Source organism: Ochotona princeps, chromosome 6 (genome assembly GCF_030435755.1).
Source record: "Ochotona princeps isolate mOchPri1 chromosome 6, mOchPri1.hap1, whole genome shotgun sequence".
Lineage (NCBI taxonomy): Eukaryota > Metazoa > Chordata > Mammalia > Lagomorpha > Ochotonidae > Ochotona > Ochotona princeps.
Window position 1 is genome coordinate 27788044 of NC_080837.1, and position 15550 is coordinate 27803593.

The 15550-nt window shown below is 42.9% G+C and overlaps 1 protein-coding gene across 4 annotated transcripts in view; it reads left to right on the forward strand.

Moving 5' to 3' along the window:
* The window catches only part of MYO5A (myosin VA), a 178140-nt gene that overhangs the window by 105124 nt on the left and 57466 nt on the right, over positions 1 to 15550 (forward strand). For all 4 annotated transcript variants that reach the window (XM_058665833.1, XM_058665834.1, XM_058665835.1 and 1 more), the window contains exons 15-21: positions 4851 to 5012; positions 6261 to 6358; positions 9101 to 9187; positions 9278 to 9386; positions 11071 to 11282; positions 12433 to 12589; positions 14539 to 14778. In XM_058665833.1, the coding sequence (XP_058521816.1) occupies positions 4851 to 5012; positions 6261 to 6358; positions 9101 to 9187; positions 9278 to 9386; positions 11071 to 11282; positions 12433 to 12589; positions 14539 to 14778 (1065 nt within the window). The remainder of the gene's footprint in view (positions 1 to 4850; positions 5013 to 6260; positions 6359 to 9100; positions 9188 to 9277; positions 9387 to 11070; positions 11283 to 12432; positions 12590 to 14538; positions 14779 to 15550) is intronic.

Consider the following 15550-nt stretch of genomic DNA (forward strand, 5'->3'; position numbering starts at 1 on the left):
ATATATATATTCTTTCTCCATAAAATCTGCCTTTCAAGTAAAAATAAGTAAATGTTTCCTTAAAAAATGTTTTTAAAAATGCTGTTTAAAATATTGTCGAAAGAACAAGATGGACTGTCCAGACTTATCTATTACTAATCTCTCTACCTGAAGTCGGATTGTCCTCTCAGGCAGTGGGAAATGGATGCATTTTTCAGTAAATAATTAAAGAAAACTGAAGATTTAGCAAGGTGAACATGGTAAATGAGATAGACGGAGGTCCCAGTGTTTATGGAAAGTTAGGTGGCATTCAATCACATATTTAGATGTGACATTGTAGGGTAGAAAATGCTATCAAGAAAGTAAAATAGCCTGGTGCTGGGGTGCAGTGGGCTGAACTGCTTCCCAGGACACCAGCATCCCGTGCGAGCGCAGGCCAGGCCACTTCAGACTCAGCACCCTGCAATTGCACCAGGGAAAGTAGTGAAGATCCCCTGGATGTTTGAGTCCTGCCACCCACTGTGGGAGATTGAGATGGACTTCTCGGCTCCTGGCTTCAGCCTGGTCCAGCCCCACCTGGGCTACAAACCACCAGATAGTTCCATGGCTCTCCCTTCCTTTCTCCCTCCTTATCTGTAACTTTGCCTTTCAAATTAATAAATGCATTTTAAAACAATTACATTTAAATAAATACATTTTAAAAGGAAAGTAAAACAATGTGCCAGTTGAACAGAGGCAAGTTGCAGCATTAGCTAGGGTAAATCAAGGAAGGCTTCCCTGAAGAAGTGACCTTTGGTATGAAACCTGAGAGTGGGAAACAGCAGTCCAGGGGGAAGTACAGATTGGGAGAACTGTGACCTAATAAATGGGTTGTGATCAAGGTCCAAGGGAAGGCTAATGTGCAGCCTGGTAGATGGACAGGATGTGTAGGTCAGATATCCAAAGTCTGCTTCCTGGAGAGAGTGCCTTACGGACTTCAGAGTGTGGATTTTATTCCTGTGCAGTAGAAAGTCTAGCAAGCGTTCTGGTCAAGAAAGATTGGTGTTGATGGAGCTGGGTTTGGCATGGGTGGAGGTGGAGCATTTGTGATCAAGGAAAGATGGCGGACTGAGATGCCAAGGTTGCAGCAGGCGAGATGGCACCGAGTTAGTGTCAGCAGGTCTTGTTGGCTTGGGTGTGGAGAATGGAAGAAAGAAAGGACCTGAGGGTGACTGTTGCATATTAGCCTCGGGCGCTGGATGAATGGCAGTGCCATTTGCTAGGGTGGAGGCTGGCAAGTGATCTGACACTGGACAGCGAGGGGGTGGATTTGGAAAGTTCAATCACAGATTTTGCAAAGGATGACAAGATAAGTAAATACATTATATAGAATGTTGAAAATAAAAGCAGATTTGTGGAAAACCAAAGCAAGTGATGGATGTTTGGTAGTCTTGGCTAGATGATGTTTAAGCAATGAGACTAATGAGATTGCCTAGAGAGAGCATGTGGAATTAAAAAAAAAATAAAGTCAAGTCAGTCTTTAGGCGTTGTCTTTTAGAGAGAGACTGGAGGAGAGATCATGGAAAACAAGTGTGAGACAAACGGCCTGTGAGGATTCAGGGACATGGCCTAAAGAAGATACTGTAAAGCAGTTTCTAATACAATTTAAAATATAACTTTTGGGGAAGCAGGTGTTTGGTACAATGATTAAGTCACTGTTTGAGACACCTTCATCCCAAATCAGAGTGCCTAGTTCAAGTTTAGGTTTTTCCTGCTTATTATTTACCTTCTTACTGATGCAAATTCTGGGACACAGTACATAAACACTGAAATGCTTGGGTCTCCACCACCCACGTGGGAAGCCCAGATTGGGTTCCAGGCTGCTGGCTTCAGCCTGACACAGCCTCAGCTGTTGGAAGCATTTGGGAAGTGAACCAAGGGTTGGGAGATTTCTCTTCATCTTTCCTTCTCCTCTTTCAAATAAAATAAAAACAAATAAGATGTGTTTTTTTAAAGAAAAATCAATCAGAATTTTAAATTTATACTCTATGTAGAAGAAGACACATGTGCTAAGTGTATGTGTCTTTATCTGTGTGTCTATTCTAAACTCTGAAAACTAAGTTATTTTCTGGTAGATGTTATATAGATACTCAATTAAATAGTTATCATTTAACTGTTGAATGTGATATTGGAGCCCAGTTCTCCTCATTATTTCACATAGAAGAAACAAAAACAGTTTAGACAGTTGCCAGTTTCGAGTGAGCAATTATTTTAAGATATATTTATTTTTATTGGAAAAGCATTTCAGATTTACAGAGAGAAGGAAAGACAGAGAGAAAGACCTTCCATCCGCTGGTTCACTCCCCAAGTGGCTGCAATGGCCCAAGCTGAGCCAATCCGAAGCCAGAATCCAGGAGTCAGAAGCGTCTTCCAGGTTTACAATGAGGGTGCAGTCCCAAGGCTGTGGGCCATCTTCTGTGTTTTTCCAGGCCATAATTAGAGAACAAGATGGGAAATGTAGCAGCTAGTACATGAATCTGTGCCCTTATGGGATCCCGGCACTTACAAGGCAAGGATTTAGCCATTGAGCCATCATGCTAGAACTTAGAGGGAGCAATTTATGTGAAAATGATACACTAGCAGATAAGATTTGTGGGTACATTGCCCATTGCTGCATATGCCAGCATCTGTACTTCATGCTGAGTATTCATATCTATGGAAATTTTACTTTTCCTTTTAAACACAATCTTAATGGTATAATGTGATACATTTTAAAAATATTTCTTTTCTTCTTTATAATAAACAAAGCCAGCATATTTTATTTATTCACTGAAGCCAGGAATATATTTACATGTAGCTAGCAACCATGATTAATATGCATACATACCACAAATTATTTCCTAAGTTACCCTTAGAATTAATAGATACTTTAATAGTAACTGAAATTGTATAACTTGGTGTTTCAGTGAATGAACTCTCATTAAGAAAGTCGGGTTTTTCCTGGAGATATTTTGACATTTTCAGTTAAGTTCTTGGCAGTTACAAATACAAGATGATTCTTACAAGAAGACTCAACTTCATTTCCATGAGATGTGGGACTGTTGTAAACAGCATCCTTGTTCAAAAGTCTTTCATAATTTGGTAGAATACCAACTTTATTATAGGATTTATGTAAATTACAAATCGCTTGGAAGGGCTGGTACCATGGCTCAAATAGGATAATCCTCCATTTTCCAGTTCTGGCATCCCACATGGGCACCTGTTTGTGTCCCAGCTGCTCTAGTTCCCATCCAGCTCTCTGCTTGTGGCCTGGGAAAGCCATAGAGAATGTCTCAGATTCTTGGAACTCTGCACTGATGTGGGAGACCTGGAAGAGGCTTTTAAGTCCTGGCTTTGGATTGGCTCAGCTCCAGCCATTGTGGCCATTTGGGATGTAAACCAGCACATGGAAGATTTTTCTGTCTCTCCTCTATAAATCTGCCTTTATAATAAAAATAAATAAATCTTTTACATATATTAAGATCACTTAGAAACAAATATAAAGGGCCCTGCGTGATAGTGGCTAAAGTGCTTGCCTTGAATATGCTGAGATCCCATATGGACACTGGATCATGTCTTGACATCTATGTTTCCCATCCAGCTCCCTGCTTGGGGCCTGGGAGGGCAGTGGAGGATGGCCCAAAGCCTTGGGACCCTGCACCCACATGGGAGACCCGGAAGAAGCTCCTGGCTCCTGGCACCTGGCTTCAGATCAGCTCAGCTCAATCAACTTAGCTCTGGCCATTGCAGACACTTACTGGGAGTGAATCAGTCAATGGAGGATCTTCCTCTCTGTCTCTCCTCCTCTCTATGGATCTGACTTTCCAATAAAAATAAATTCTAAAACTCTTTTAAAAAGAAACAAATCGAAAAACTTATAGAATAAGGCCACAGTCTTTTTTACATGTTTTTCTACAATCCAACATCTTTTGTTAAAATCGTTATGACAATCTTATAATACTGAGAAATAATTTATTACTCTTTTCCTGTGGAGATTTTCAGCAGCTTTTAATATTTTTCCTTTTAACTGGTACTTATTAGCTTGTAAATATTTATGGGTTATAATGTGCATTTAATTTCACGTGTGCAGTGTAATTCATTCACGTCCTCTGGCTTGGTGGCTTCGTATGTTTCAGTAGCTGCCAACTTAGCTAGTCCTCTGTGCTGTATAGCATTGGGAGTTGGCTTCTGCAATGCAGGTGCACCTGGGTACCCTCTTCTTGGCAGCACCCAGCCCCAGACAGCCTGCCAGCCTCTGGTAAGCTCTGGGTGGTTCTCCACTTCTCTGCTATCAGTGCTTAACTTCCACACATAACAGAGAACTGCGGTATTTGTCTTCCTGTGCCAGATGTGTTGGTCATACTTCTGAGTTGGTGCACAGCACCTGCACGCGTGGGCAGACAAATCAAGCAACTGAGTAGATGTTTGGTAAAGGACTTGCAAGTTTGGACCTGTGCTTTTCTGTGCTGATGATAAAACATTTTGTGAAACAGTCAAGAAGACTTTCAGTTAGTATTTGATTCGTAAAAATAATTCTGGTCAAAATCAGTAGTGGTGTCCTTAGATTTAGATTTCCAAGTCAGTGTAAGAGTTTTCAATTCAGTTCCCTTAAGCATAGTTGTAAAATTGTTACATTCTCTTGCCTTCATTTTTGTAGCATTTATCTCAGCTTTCTCTCATCTTTTTGACTTTTAAACACAATGATTTCTGAAACATCATGATCATGACAGAAGTTACCTGAGGAAAGGAGTCCCTGTTTGTTGAAAATCTTGGTAGTGTCTACTGTGACGTTTGGGTTTGTAGGGTAATTCTATTCTTTGTTTTTTTTTTTCTTTTTACCGTGTTTGGCGCAGTTTAAGATGCTTCCAGAACTATTCCAAGATGATGAGAAGGCCATCAGTCCAACCTCCGCCACCTCTTCAGGGCGCATCCCCCTCTCCCGCACGCCTGCAAAGCCCACCAAAGGGAGACCAGGCCAGATGGCCAAGGAGCACAAGAAAACCGTGGGGCACCAGGTGAGTCAGGGAGCTCCTGCTGCCACGTCAGCCCCTCTTGGCCTCGCCTGAAGCCTCAGGTCTTCCTTCCTCAGCTTCCCAGGTGACCTCCATAGGCCGCGAGGGACTGGGGCTTCACTGAGTCACATGTGGCACTGTCGCCTTGTAATTCTGTAGACATGAGTGCTGAAGTCTTTCCCAAAATGATGGTTTTCACATTTCAGTTCTAGTGTATATCCTTTCTGTCAGACCACAGCCATCTTTGCCTTCTCCGTGCATTTTTCCAGAGCACCGGCTTCTAGAACAGCGTCCTTTTCCGTCTTGGATGTTCTATGCTCTGTGGAGAGTGGAAATCACTTCCCATAGGCCTACTGCCTGAACTGGGTGTGGGAGCTTTGCAGGAAAGGCTAATTACCGATCAACTCGTCTTCCTGTGCATGGGAGCCCATGCTTACTGTAGATTGGAGCAGGGCCTGACACAGGTCCTCAGCCTCCAGTCCCGATCCCATATTCTTAAAGGACAAGTAACCTTTCACTGATTGTCCTCATTTATGTACTTCCATGCTCCTAAAAGCAGCGTCTAAAACAAAGTTCTTACCTTACGTGAACAGCCTTAATATTGTTGATGTTAGGTTATAGGGCTGGCCATTGTGGTGTCGTGGGTTAAAATGCCACTTGAAATGCCTTCATTTTGTATTGGAGTGCTGATTCAAGTGCAATTCTACTTGCAGTTCAGCTCCCTAATAATGAACTTAAGAAGACAGCAGAAGATGGGGTATTTGGGACCCTGACACCAATACAGGAGACTCAGATGGAGCTCCTGACTCCAGACTTCAGCCTGGCCCATTTGGAGAGTGAGCCAATAGATGGATGATCCCTCATTCGTCTTTCTCTTCCCTCTTCCCCTCTCTCCTGTTATTCTGCCTTTTAACTTAAAACATAAATAAACAATGAGGTTATTTTGGTTCTCACATTTGACTTAAATCATAGAACTGAGATACAGAAACCTTTTACAACAACAAGAGTAGGGAAAGGATGGTATTTGAACAAGTGTATTACAGAATAAACAAATAATGGTAGAACTTCGCCAAATTTCAACCCAAAGTCCTACCATTCTCACTTAATAGAAGCCTCTCTTCTGAAAGTGGGTCAAGTTCATGGGTGGCAAGGTCATCCTCATTAGCTTTATAGGGAAGGAATTTTAAACTGTTTGTATAATTTATAACTATCAGCAAAACCTTGATACCCCATTTGTTCTTTTTCATGCAGTTCCGAAACTCCCTCCACCTGCTTATGGAAACTCTCAATGCCACCACCCCTCACTATGTGCGCTGTATTAAACCTAATGACTTCAAGTTCCCATTCACGTAAGTACTTATTAACTCTACTGAACACAAAAGTCTCCTTATGTCATAAAGATTGTCAACCCAACATAAAAAAGGGGGCAAATCCTCTTATCTTATAGAAACAAATTACTAGATAATAGATTTTTTTCCCCATTAGTCTTATCCTTTGGGACTGTAAGAACAAAGTAGGTGGTATTCCAAAAATTTGAAAAGATGAGGTCAACTTAACGTTTCTAGTACTGTTTTCTTTTTTGAATTAGTCCGTATTGAAGGACATGCTGGGCTTTTTGTTCCTTGGGCATTAGTTGAAGCCAGAGCGGGCTGCAGAGTGCTTGCCTGGTGGTTTGCAGGTCTTGAAACCATGCAGGAAGTTGTGCTTTTTCTCCTGCTGCAGTTACCCTTTTTGAGGAGGGAGCGAACAATCCTAGGAGGCTTTTTTTCTAAAATGGGCAATCTGATTTTCCTTAGTGGCACTTGAAATTCAAGAAATCTGTAGGGCCAGGCGGTGTGACCTAGCGGCTAAAGTCCTCGCCTTGAAAGCCCTGGGATCCCATATGGGCTCCGGTTCTGATCCCGGCAGCTCCACTTCCCATCCAGCTCCCTGCTTGTGGCCTGGGAAAGCAGTCGAGGACAGCCCAAACCTTTGGGACGCTGCACCCGCTTGGGAGACCCGGAAGAGGTTCCTGGTTCCCGGCATCGGATCGGCGCGTACCGGCCCGTTGCGGCTCACTTGGGGAATGAAACATCGGATGGAAGATCTTCCTCTCTGTCTCTTCTTCTCTCTGTATATCCGGCTTTCCAATAATAATAAAAATCTTAAAAAAAAAAAAAAAAAAAAGAAATCTGTAGCAGTCCAATTTTTAAGTTGGTAATTTTGGTTTTTTTAATTATTAATTATTTTGCATTATGTGACAGTTTCATAGGCTCTGGGGTTCCCCCCCACTCCTCCCCATGTCCCTCCCCCACGGTGGACCCCCCCACCCCATTGCAGTATTACAGTTCAAATTCAATCAAGATTCTTCCCTTACAAACAGATAACAAGCATATAGTCCAGCTAATCATTGTCCAGATGAATTGAACAGCTTCTTCGGAAGACTATTTAGCTGGGATCAACCCCTAGTGGTTTTAATATTTCTCTAGTTATGAATCACTGTCAGTCTCGCCACTCCCAGCTCGATGAGGTTGTTGCGGAGTTCACTGGTTGACACTGTCCATCGTAGAGACTTCATTCGCCCATCTTTCGCTGCCAACGTATATCCGAGGTGGCTGATTGACCCGTTCTGTCCTCTGTCTTCTCTTGGCCAGGGCTCTGAGTCCAGCTGTTCATCGCCACATTCAGCTTGTAGTTGCAATTCCTGGGCTGGTTTTGTTTTCGGGCTTGAGTTGCACTGGAACCAGTGGGTATTGCAGACCAGATTGGTTCTGCCCAGCCCCCACTCGGCTCCTACATCAGCCAGTGGGGGCTGCAGCCCAGTCGGGGCGACCCACAATATCCCCCACTAGGCCCACCCCCTATCCTGGTTCGCCTGGTGTGTATAGCAGACTAGTCCAGTCTGTCCCACATCTCATCTACCTCTTGTATTTGTCCCTGGGTTTTAAAGCTTAGTTCTAACTAACCAACTCAGCCATCCAGCCCCCACCGATATTGCTGAGCTCCTTTCCGTCTAGCCACCCCAGCCCCCTTCCAAGTTATCATGTCCTCCCGCGGGAGCAGTGACCCAGGAGAGGGAAACCCATTGTTTCCCTCCTAGGCCTCTCCCTGTCACGGTCTATGCACTCTTTGGGTAGTTCCGCAGCCCGACTTAACAGAATTAGCTAAGTTGGTAATTTTGTGTGGTCCGTGGATGATGTTGTAAATATCGAAATGGCCTCGGTGGAGAACAAGATCTGCAGCTCTGCCCTAGGATGAAATAAATATAACATTTAATATAAAATAATAATGCTTTTCCTTGTAAATGCTGTTTGTGCTTAGTACAACAGTCTCTTTAAAATAACTGGATAGGGCCCGGCAGTGTGGCCTGACGGCTAAAGTCCTTACCTTCAACACCCCGGGATCCCATATGGGCTCCGGTTCTAATCCCGGCAGCTCCACTTCCCATCCAGCTCCCTGCTTGTGGCCTGGGAAAGCAGTTGAGGACGGCCCAAAGCTTTGGGACCCTGCACCCGCGTGGGAGACCCGGAAGAGGTTCCAGGTTCCCGGCTTCAGATCGGCGTGTACCGGCCCGTTGCGGTTCACTTGGGGAGTGAATCATCGGACGGAAGATCTTCCTCTCTGTCTCTCCTCCTCTGTATATCTGGCTGTAATAAAATGAATAAATCTTTAAAAAAAAAATAAAATAACTGGATAATATTAAATTTGTCCTTGGGTCCGTGAAGTCTCCAGGGCCTGCCATTCCATGTTCCAGAGGAGATGTGTTTGCTGTTCCCATGAACTTGAAGCAGCTCTGAAGCCGGGCAAAGCGATGTATGAGGGAGGGAAAAGTGCAGGGAGAGTTCATGTTGTTTTTCTGAGAGACTCAGTGGTTTTCCTTAGGGGCTGGTGATACTGGAGGGAATGTGACTGTTCTTTGTCTTTGTGGCTCACTGCCCTCTCTCAACCCTGTCGTGGAGTTTTCTATTTGGTCACAGCTACTTGGATCACTAAGTGTTTTCTTTCCCAATTTACCTGTTTGGCTCCTTAAGAACTCCAGTTTTGGTGGAAGAGGGCAGGTTCTGGTTACAGCGGGTTCTGGGTGCCTTCCTGACTTTGGTTTTTCTCCATAGGTTTGATGAGAAAAGGGCAGTGCAGCAACTGAGGGCGTGTGGGGTGCTGGAGACCATCCGGATCAGCGCGGCGGGCTTCCCTTCACGGTGAGCCAGGGCGTGTGGGAAGAGGAGGGACCCCAACGAGAGACGTTCACTGTTCTTCAAAGAAGCTCACGAGTGCTTTTCTTTCCTTAGTTGGACTTACCAAGAATTTTTCAGCCGCTACCGTGTCCTGATGAAGCAAAAGGATGTGCTGAGTGACAGAAAGCAAACATGCAAGAATGTGTTAGAGAAGCTGATACTGGTGAGAGAGATTTTCACTTACCTCTGTACAGATACTGGCAGTGGTCAAGTGGTTCTAGTCTCTGAAAACCCTGGCAACCTCTGTGGATTGTTTTGGAGATCAAGCTCCCTGTGGTTGCTAGAACCAATGAGGAGGATGTTCCATGCATAGGAAGCAGAGTTGTGGGGTCTGGACCCAGACTCCCAGAATTGGACCTTTTTTATATAGGATGGGACCATCATCAGCAAAAATGTACCTATGACTTGCTTAGCAAAGACGCTGGGCCAGAAGCCCTGTAAGTAAGAAAATAAGTAATTTTCTCAGATAACACAACCTGCCTTGGAAAGTAATGCCCTTCAAAGATAGATGCCATCTACCTCAGTATCCACATGGAATTCTGAGTGAGTGAGAAGAGAATCAGTAGAGGGAAAGCCGCTTTATGAAGAATCAATTAGACAGCATAAAATGGAAGGATAATATTCTAAGAGGGAGCCAGGTGTGAATAAATAGGAAAGCAGGAGTTGCTCAGAAACCAGGAAAGTCATTTTTGTAAGATAAGATTTGTGTTTGGGACAGTAGGAAATGAGTCAGAGAGTACAGGTTGGCATTAAGAGGAATCTTGTATTCCAGGGGGAGGAGTGCTCAGACTTTATGGGGGCTTCTAAAATCATCCACTGCTGCCCCTACTTCTGAATTTCTGATTGCTCTGGGACAGGCCTAATGATTTGCAATTTTTAAAAAGGTCTATTTATATATGAAAGGCAGAGTGACAGAGAGTGAGAGAACCTTCCGTCTGCTAGTTCGTTCCCAACCTGGCAATGTAGAACAAAGGGAACCATCTTCCACTGTTTTCCCAGATGTTTTGTTTTTTTTTTCCCTTGTGGTTAGAATTCCAGAGAGCAGTGTATGTAGGCTTGCCTGAATTAGGCATGTACTTCAGGCATGAATTAGCACTTGTTGTTGTAAGAATGGTTATATCTTACATACTTCAAGGGAAATCTCAGTGTAACACTCCAAAAGTTTGTCCATCTATGTTTACTTGCTCACCTTACTTACAATCAGAAGTCTATAAGCACTATAAAGAATTATGTTTTTGTGCAGAGTATGAAATGTATAGGATTTAACACATACCTACACAATTTTGTTTGTTTGTTTTCACATACTGTTGATAAAGCCAAGAGATAGCCGTTTAGAGACTTAGTTCTTAAGATGAATAGCCAAGAACTTTTTTTTTCTTTTTTTTAAATTTTTATTTCTTGTGCGCTTCTTCCTGCCTTACTCTTCATCCTGGTGTTTTTGTCCCTTCAGCTTTCTCATGGAACACACAGCCTGATGTAACCCTTACGGCCCTGGGCAGGCAGAGGGCGTGTCAGATCTCCATTTCCTTGAGATGTTTAAAATACAAACGAGCAAGTAATAGCTGCCTATAACCCACAACCAAGTGTTGGGCCTCAGATAATAATTCCAGGTAGAATTATTCTGGAAAATAACTCTTAAAACTCATTTTTTCCTTTAAAATTCCTTCTATTTTCTCAGCTTGCATTGGATCAAAAATCTGGCTCCATTAGTTATTTGTGACATAGCCCAAGTTTTAGCTGATAGATTCATCCCTTTACTGATTCTGCTTTTAGATTTTTTTTTCCTCTCCTCTAGCTTACTTTATATGATCATTATTTCTGAGCATTACGATTTCTTCCAAAAATAGGACAAGGACAAGTACCAGTTTGGTAAGACAAAGATCTTTTTCCGTGCTGGTCAAGTGGCCTACCTAGAAAAGCTGAGGGCAGACAAACTGAGGGCCGCCTGCATCCGGATCCAGAAAACCATCAGAGGATGGCTGCTGAGGAAGAAGTACCTGCGCATGCGGAAAGCGGCCATCACTGTGCAGCGATACGTGCGGGGCTTCCAGGCTCGATGGTGGGTTTCCTGGGCACCTGTCCACTCCGGCTCCTGGGCCTGTAGGGGTAGGGTGCCTGCTAACTATTTGTCCAACCTAGTACCATGGTATATGGTCACCATACCTGAGAAGGCAGCACTTCATCCCTTCTTGGTTGCAAGAGATACCATATTAACTCATAAAGGAGTTAAATAGAATCAGATTTCACTTAGCCCAATGAAACATACAAATTCATCCTCAAGAAAATTATTAATTTCTGCTGATGTAAGTCCTTAGAATTTTTGTGTACTTCTGTGTGGCATTTGATGAAATCATGTGTCAAGGAAAATAGTCATGAATATGAGGCACTTAATAGTGAAGTTTTTGGGGACACAGCTAACGGAGACTGCCTAGAAGAGAATTACACTTCAGTATGATTACATATTAGGATAATTGTAATTTAGAAGTATAAATAGAAATGAATTAATAATGAAACATTAAGCAGATAAATTCAGGGAAAATATGGTATGCCAGTAATTAGAAAATCTAAGAACGCTTGTGAGGAGTAAGTGGGGGGATTCTGTGTATATAAATCCTATGTAAATAATTCTATGTATATAAATGCAATGTAAAAGGTCCAAAACCTCAGAAGCGAACCTGTCCTAGAGAGAATGGACCTTTATGAACTTCACTTTGGCCATCCCACATTTCAGTCAGGGAAGGCTGAATGAGGTAAGGCATGCAAAGACACTTGGAACAACTCTAAACTGATGTAAAACTGTAAATGTTGATTTAGCAAATGACACATTATGAGAATCACACAGTGGGCATACTACTCATTGTCTGTAGGATATCACCAGTCTTGGGCCCGGCGGCGTGGCCTAGCGGCTAAAGTCCTCGCCTTCAACGCCCCGGGATCCCATATGGGCACCGGTTCTAATCCCGGAAGCTCCACTTCCCATCCAGCTCCCTGCTTGTGGCCTGGGAAAGCAGTCGAGGACAGCCCAATGCATTGGGACCCTGCACCCGTGTGGGAGACCTGGAAGAGGTTCCAGGTTCCTGGCATCGGATCGGCGCACACCAGCCCGTTGCGGCTCACTTGGGGAGTGAATCACCAGTCTTGAGTTTCTGTGAGATGTGTACTGCATTTTCCCAGATGACTGATAGTGTGCCCCTGTTTTCTCTGATCAGCTATGCCAAGTTTTTGCGCAGAACCAGGGCAGCAATCACCATCCAGAAGTACTGGCGCATGTATGTGGTCCGCAGGAGGTACAAGATCACACGAGCCGCCACTGTCGTTCTTCAGTCTTACTTGCGAGGCTACTTGGCTAGAAACAGGTATCGCAAGGTGAGGCATCATTTTCAACTTCGCTTTGCCATTTAAACAAAGTGCCACAGTGAATGGTATAAATATAGGAGCTATGTGGAGACAAACAGCAATCAAAATGTGTTTTCAAGATGCATGCATTTATTAGCAAGGGAATGGGAAATGAAATCTATCATGCTTTTATCCCCCTAACTAGGAATTTGGAACAAAAGAAACGAGTGTGTATCTTAGTTGCCTGTGGCTTCTGTAATAAACTAGCACAGGCTTGATGACTTAACGGATGTTTATTCTCTCATAGTTCTGAAGATCAAAAGTCCACAGGCAGCACTGGGCCAAAACCAAAGTGTTCCCAGGGCTGAACCCTTTGTGGTGCTTTGAGAGGAGAATCTGCTCCTTGCCTCTCCCAGTCTCACGGCTGCCAGCATCTCCTTACGCAATGTACACATGCCTCCAGCCTTGCCCCTGTCTTCATACACCACCTTCCTTTCTGTGTTCCTGACTGCTCTTCTCTTGTCTGTCTCTTGCAAGAGTGATGGCATCAGGTCCCACATGCGTCCGTCCTCCGGGGTGATCTCCCATCTCAAGGTCTTTTACTCAACCCTCTCTACAGAGACCCTTTTTCTAAATAAGTTAGTGGTCGCATTATCACTTGAGCACAGAGAGCTCAGAACAGGTGGAATCTACAGCCAACAGACAGATGACTTTTCCAAGGAAACAATCCTAGAAGAGCTTGCCATGGTGCAGAGGCAACAAATTATAATACGAATTTGGTTTCCTCCAGACATTTTTGACAAACAGGTTTTTCTGTGTACCAGTAATCAACATGACCTTGTAAATTTTGGGTCAGATTAATCTTACTCATCCTCTGTGGCAATTGATGAAAATATTTCACCTCTTGAATGTGGTCTTTAGGATATATTCCCTATAATCCAGCGGTGGAGCCTGGACATTAGCTTTGTAGTATCACTGTTAAAAGAACAGTAATAGCAGGATTTGGGGGATGAGTCTCTAGTCACGGGTAGTAAGTGATTAATGAGCTTAAGTAATTGCACATATTACTTGGAAGTTATTTTAGTCGAAAAAAATTGCAGAACTAATGTGGGTTTAATAGCTGAGTCTTGAAGATGATTTGAAAATAGCTACTCCAAGCTCTCAGTGGTCATGCCTGCTGCATAGTCTTATTCTCTTTCTGTGTAAACATGAGGGTTCCATGGAAGGGAAAACTTTAAACTTGGCTTTTCAGATCTATTAATTGTTAATTTCTGTTTTCCTCAGTACTCTCCTGAGGAATATCTGAACTGGGTCTCCGGGCCATTGAATTAACAGTAGGATTCTCTATCCAGCGCAGATTCTCAGTTGTAACTAGACATGGTAGAAGTGGTTTGCTCAGTACATGCCACGAGCCATCCCATTAATGCTCTTTCTAGCTGTAGTTCAAATCCAGTGTTACCCTACATGGGATTGAAATGGAGAACTGGTGTTGTTTAGTTTATCTGAATCACTGATGGAAATTAGATTTAAAATGGAAGCTCAAATTATAAGCCATTTCCATATGGCTAAACTCTGAGAAATGCACCACTGTCAAGAGTCATTAGGAAAAAGTAAGTGGAACAGAAAAGCTGAAAGCCTTGCCACTGTGGCTGCTTGAACTTCAAGTCTGAGTGTTCAGCTTCCTATCCCTGAGCCTTATTTAGTTGTTGTGTAGTCATCCTTGACATAAGACAAGGAGCTTAATCAAGACTGTGATGTTCTGCAAGTGCTCAGATCATGCACCTCACTGCTACAGACTCCACTTTAAATTAATGAAGACCTCCATATTTCTGTGTGATAGTCTATTTGATACACTGTTGACTCAACTTCTATGTCTTTCCTTTTAGGTAACATATGGGTTCTCAGTATGACAAGTTGATGGGGCTTAACCTTGAGTCTAATCCAGGTCCTGACATTATCTGCCATGACCTTGTCTGTAGATACTGCGTGAACACAAGGCAGTCATCATTCAGAAGTGGGTCCGGGGCTGGCTGGCTCGCAAACACTACAGGAGGAGCATGCGCGCCATTATCTACCTTCAGTGCTGCTTCCGGAGGATGATGGCCAAGCGGGAGCTGAAGAAGCTCAAGATTGAGGCTCGCTCTGTGGAGCGCTATAAGAAGCTTCACATTGGCATGGAGAACAAGATCATGCAACTGCAGCGCAAGGTTGATGAGCAGGTATGTGTTACACAGGAGCCCTGAGTATGGTGCATGCCTGAGGAAATCCTCTGGGATTCCTTTCAGCATTGTTTCCCTGTGACCCTACCTGTTAGTCTTAGCAAAATGTAAAATAATGACAGCAATGAACAAATAATGATGAGCTTATAGGTTAGATAACAATTACAATGACTAAGGCATAAATTATTTTTGAAAACCCAGATTTACTAATGCACCAAACAATTTTGATTGACAGTCATATTGTACTTAACAGAGCTCTTTGACCATAATAATCAGTTTGATTATGGTATATTGCTCATTTTAAAAATTAGTTATTTGGCATGGGAATGGACCAAATAAGCTGAAAGATGTCTATGTACCTGAGGAACTTGTAGTCTATTTGCAGATATTAAAATCTGATTGCTTAGAGATAGTTTCCAAGCAATATTTTAGCACATGCAAGTTATATATAGGTGATTAAGAATATATAAATACAGGGGAGAACAAAGATAAATTGGGTTAGAATGAAATAAGATTCATTAGGAAAATTCTTTGAATGAAGCAGAGGGCTTTTAAGGTAGTCGACCTGTATATTTATAAGAAACTGATCACATTTCAAGTCATTTTATCGTTTCCACATGTTATTTAGCCAGTACATGATCTGCTTTTAAAAAAGTATGCATTCCCTCTGTGGATTAATAATCAGGAAATTCAGAATTTATTACCTAACTCACCTTCTAATTATAAGCAAATCACATCTGTGCTGACAATTGAGTAAATTAAACCAACATTA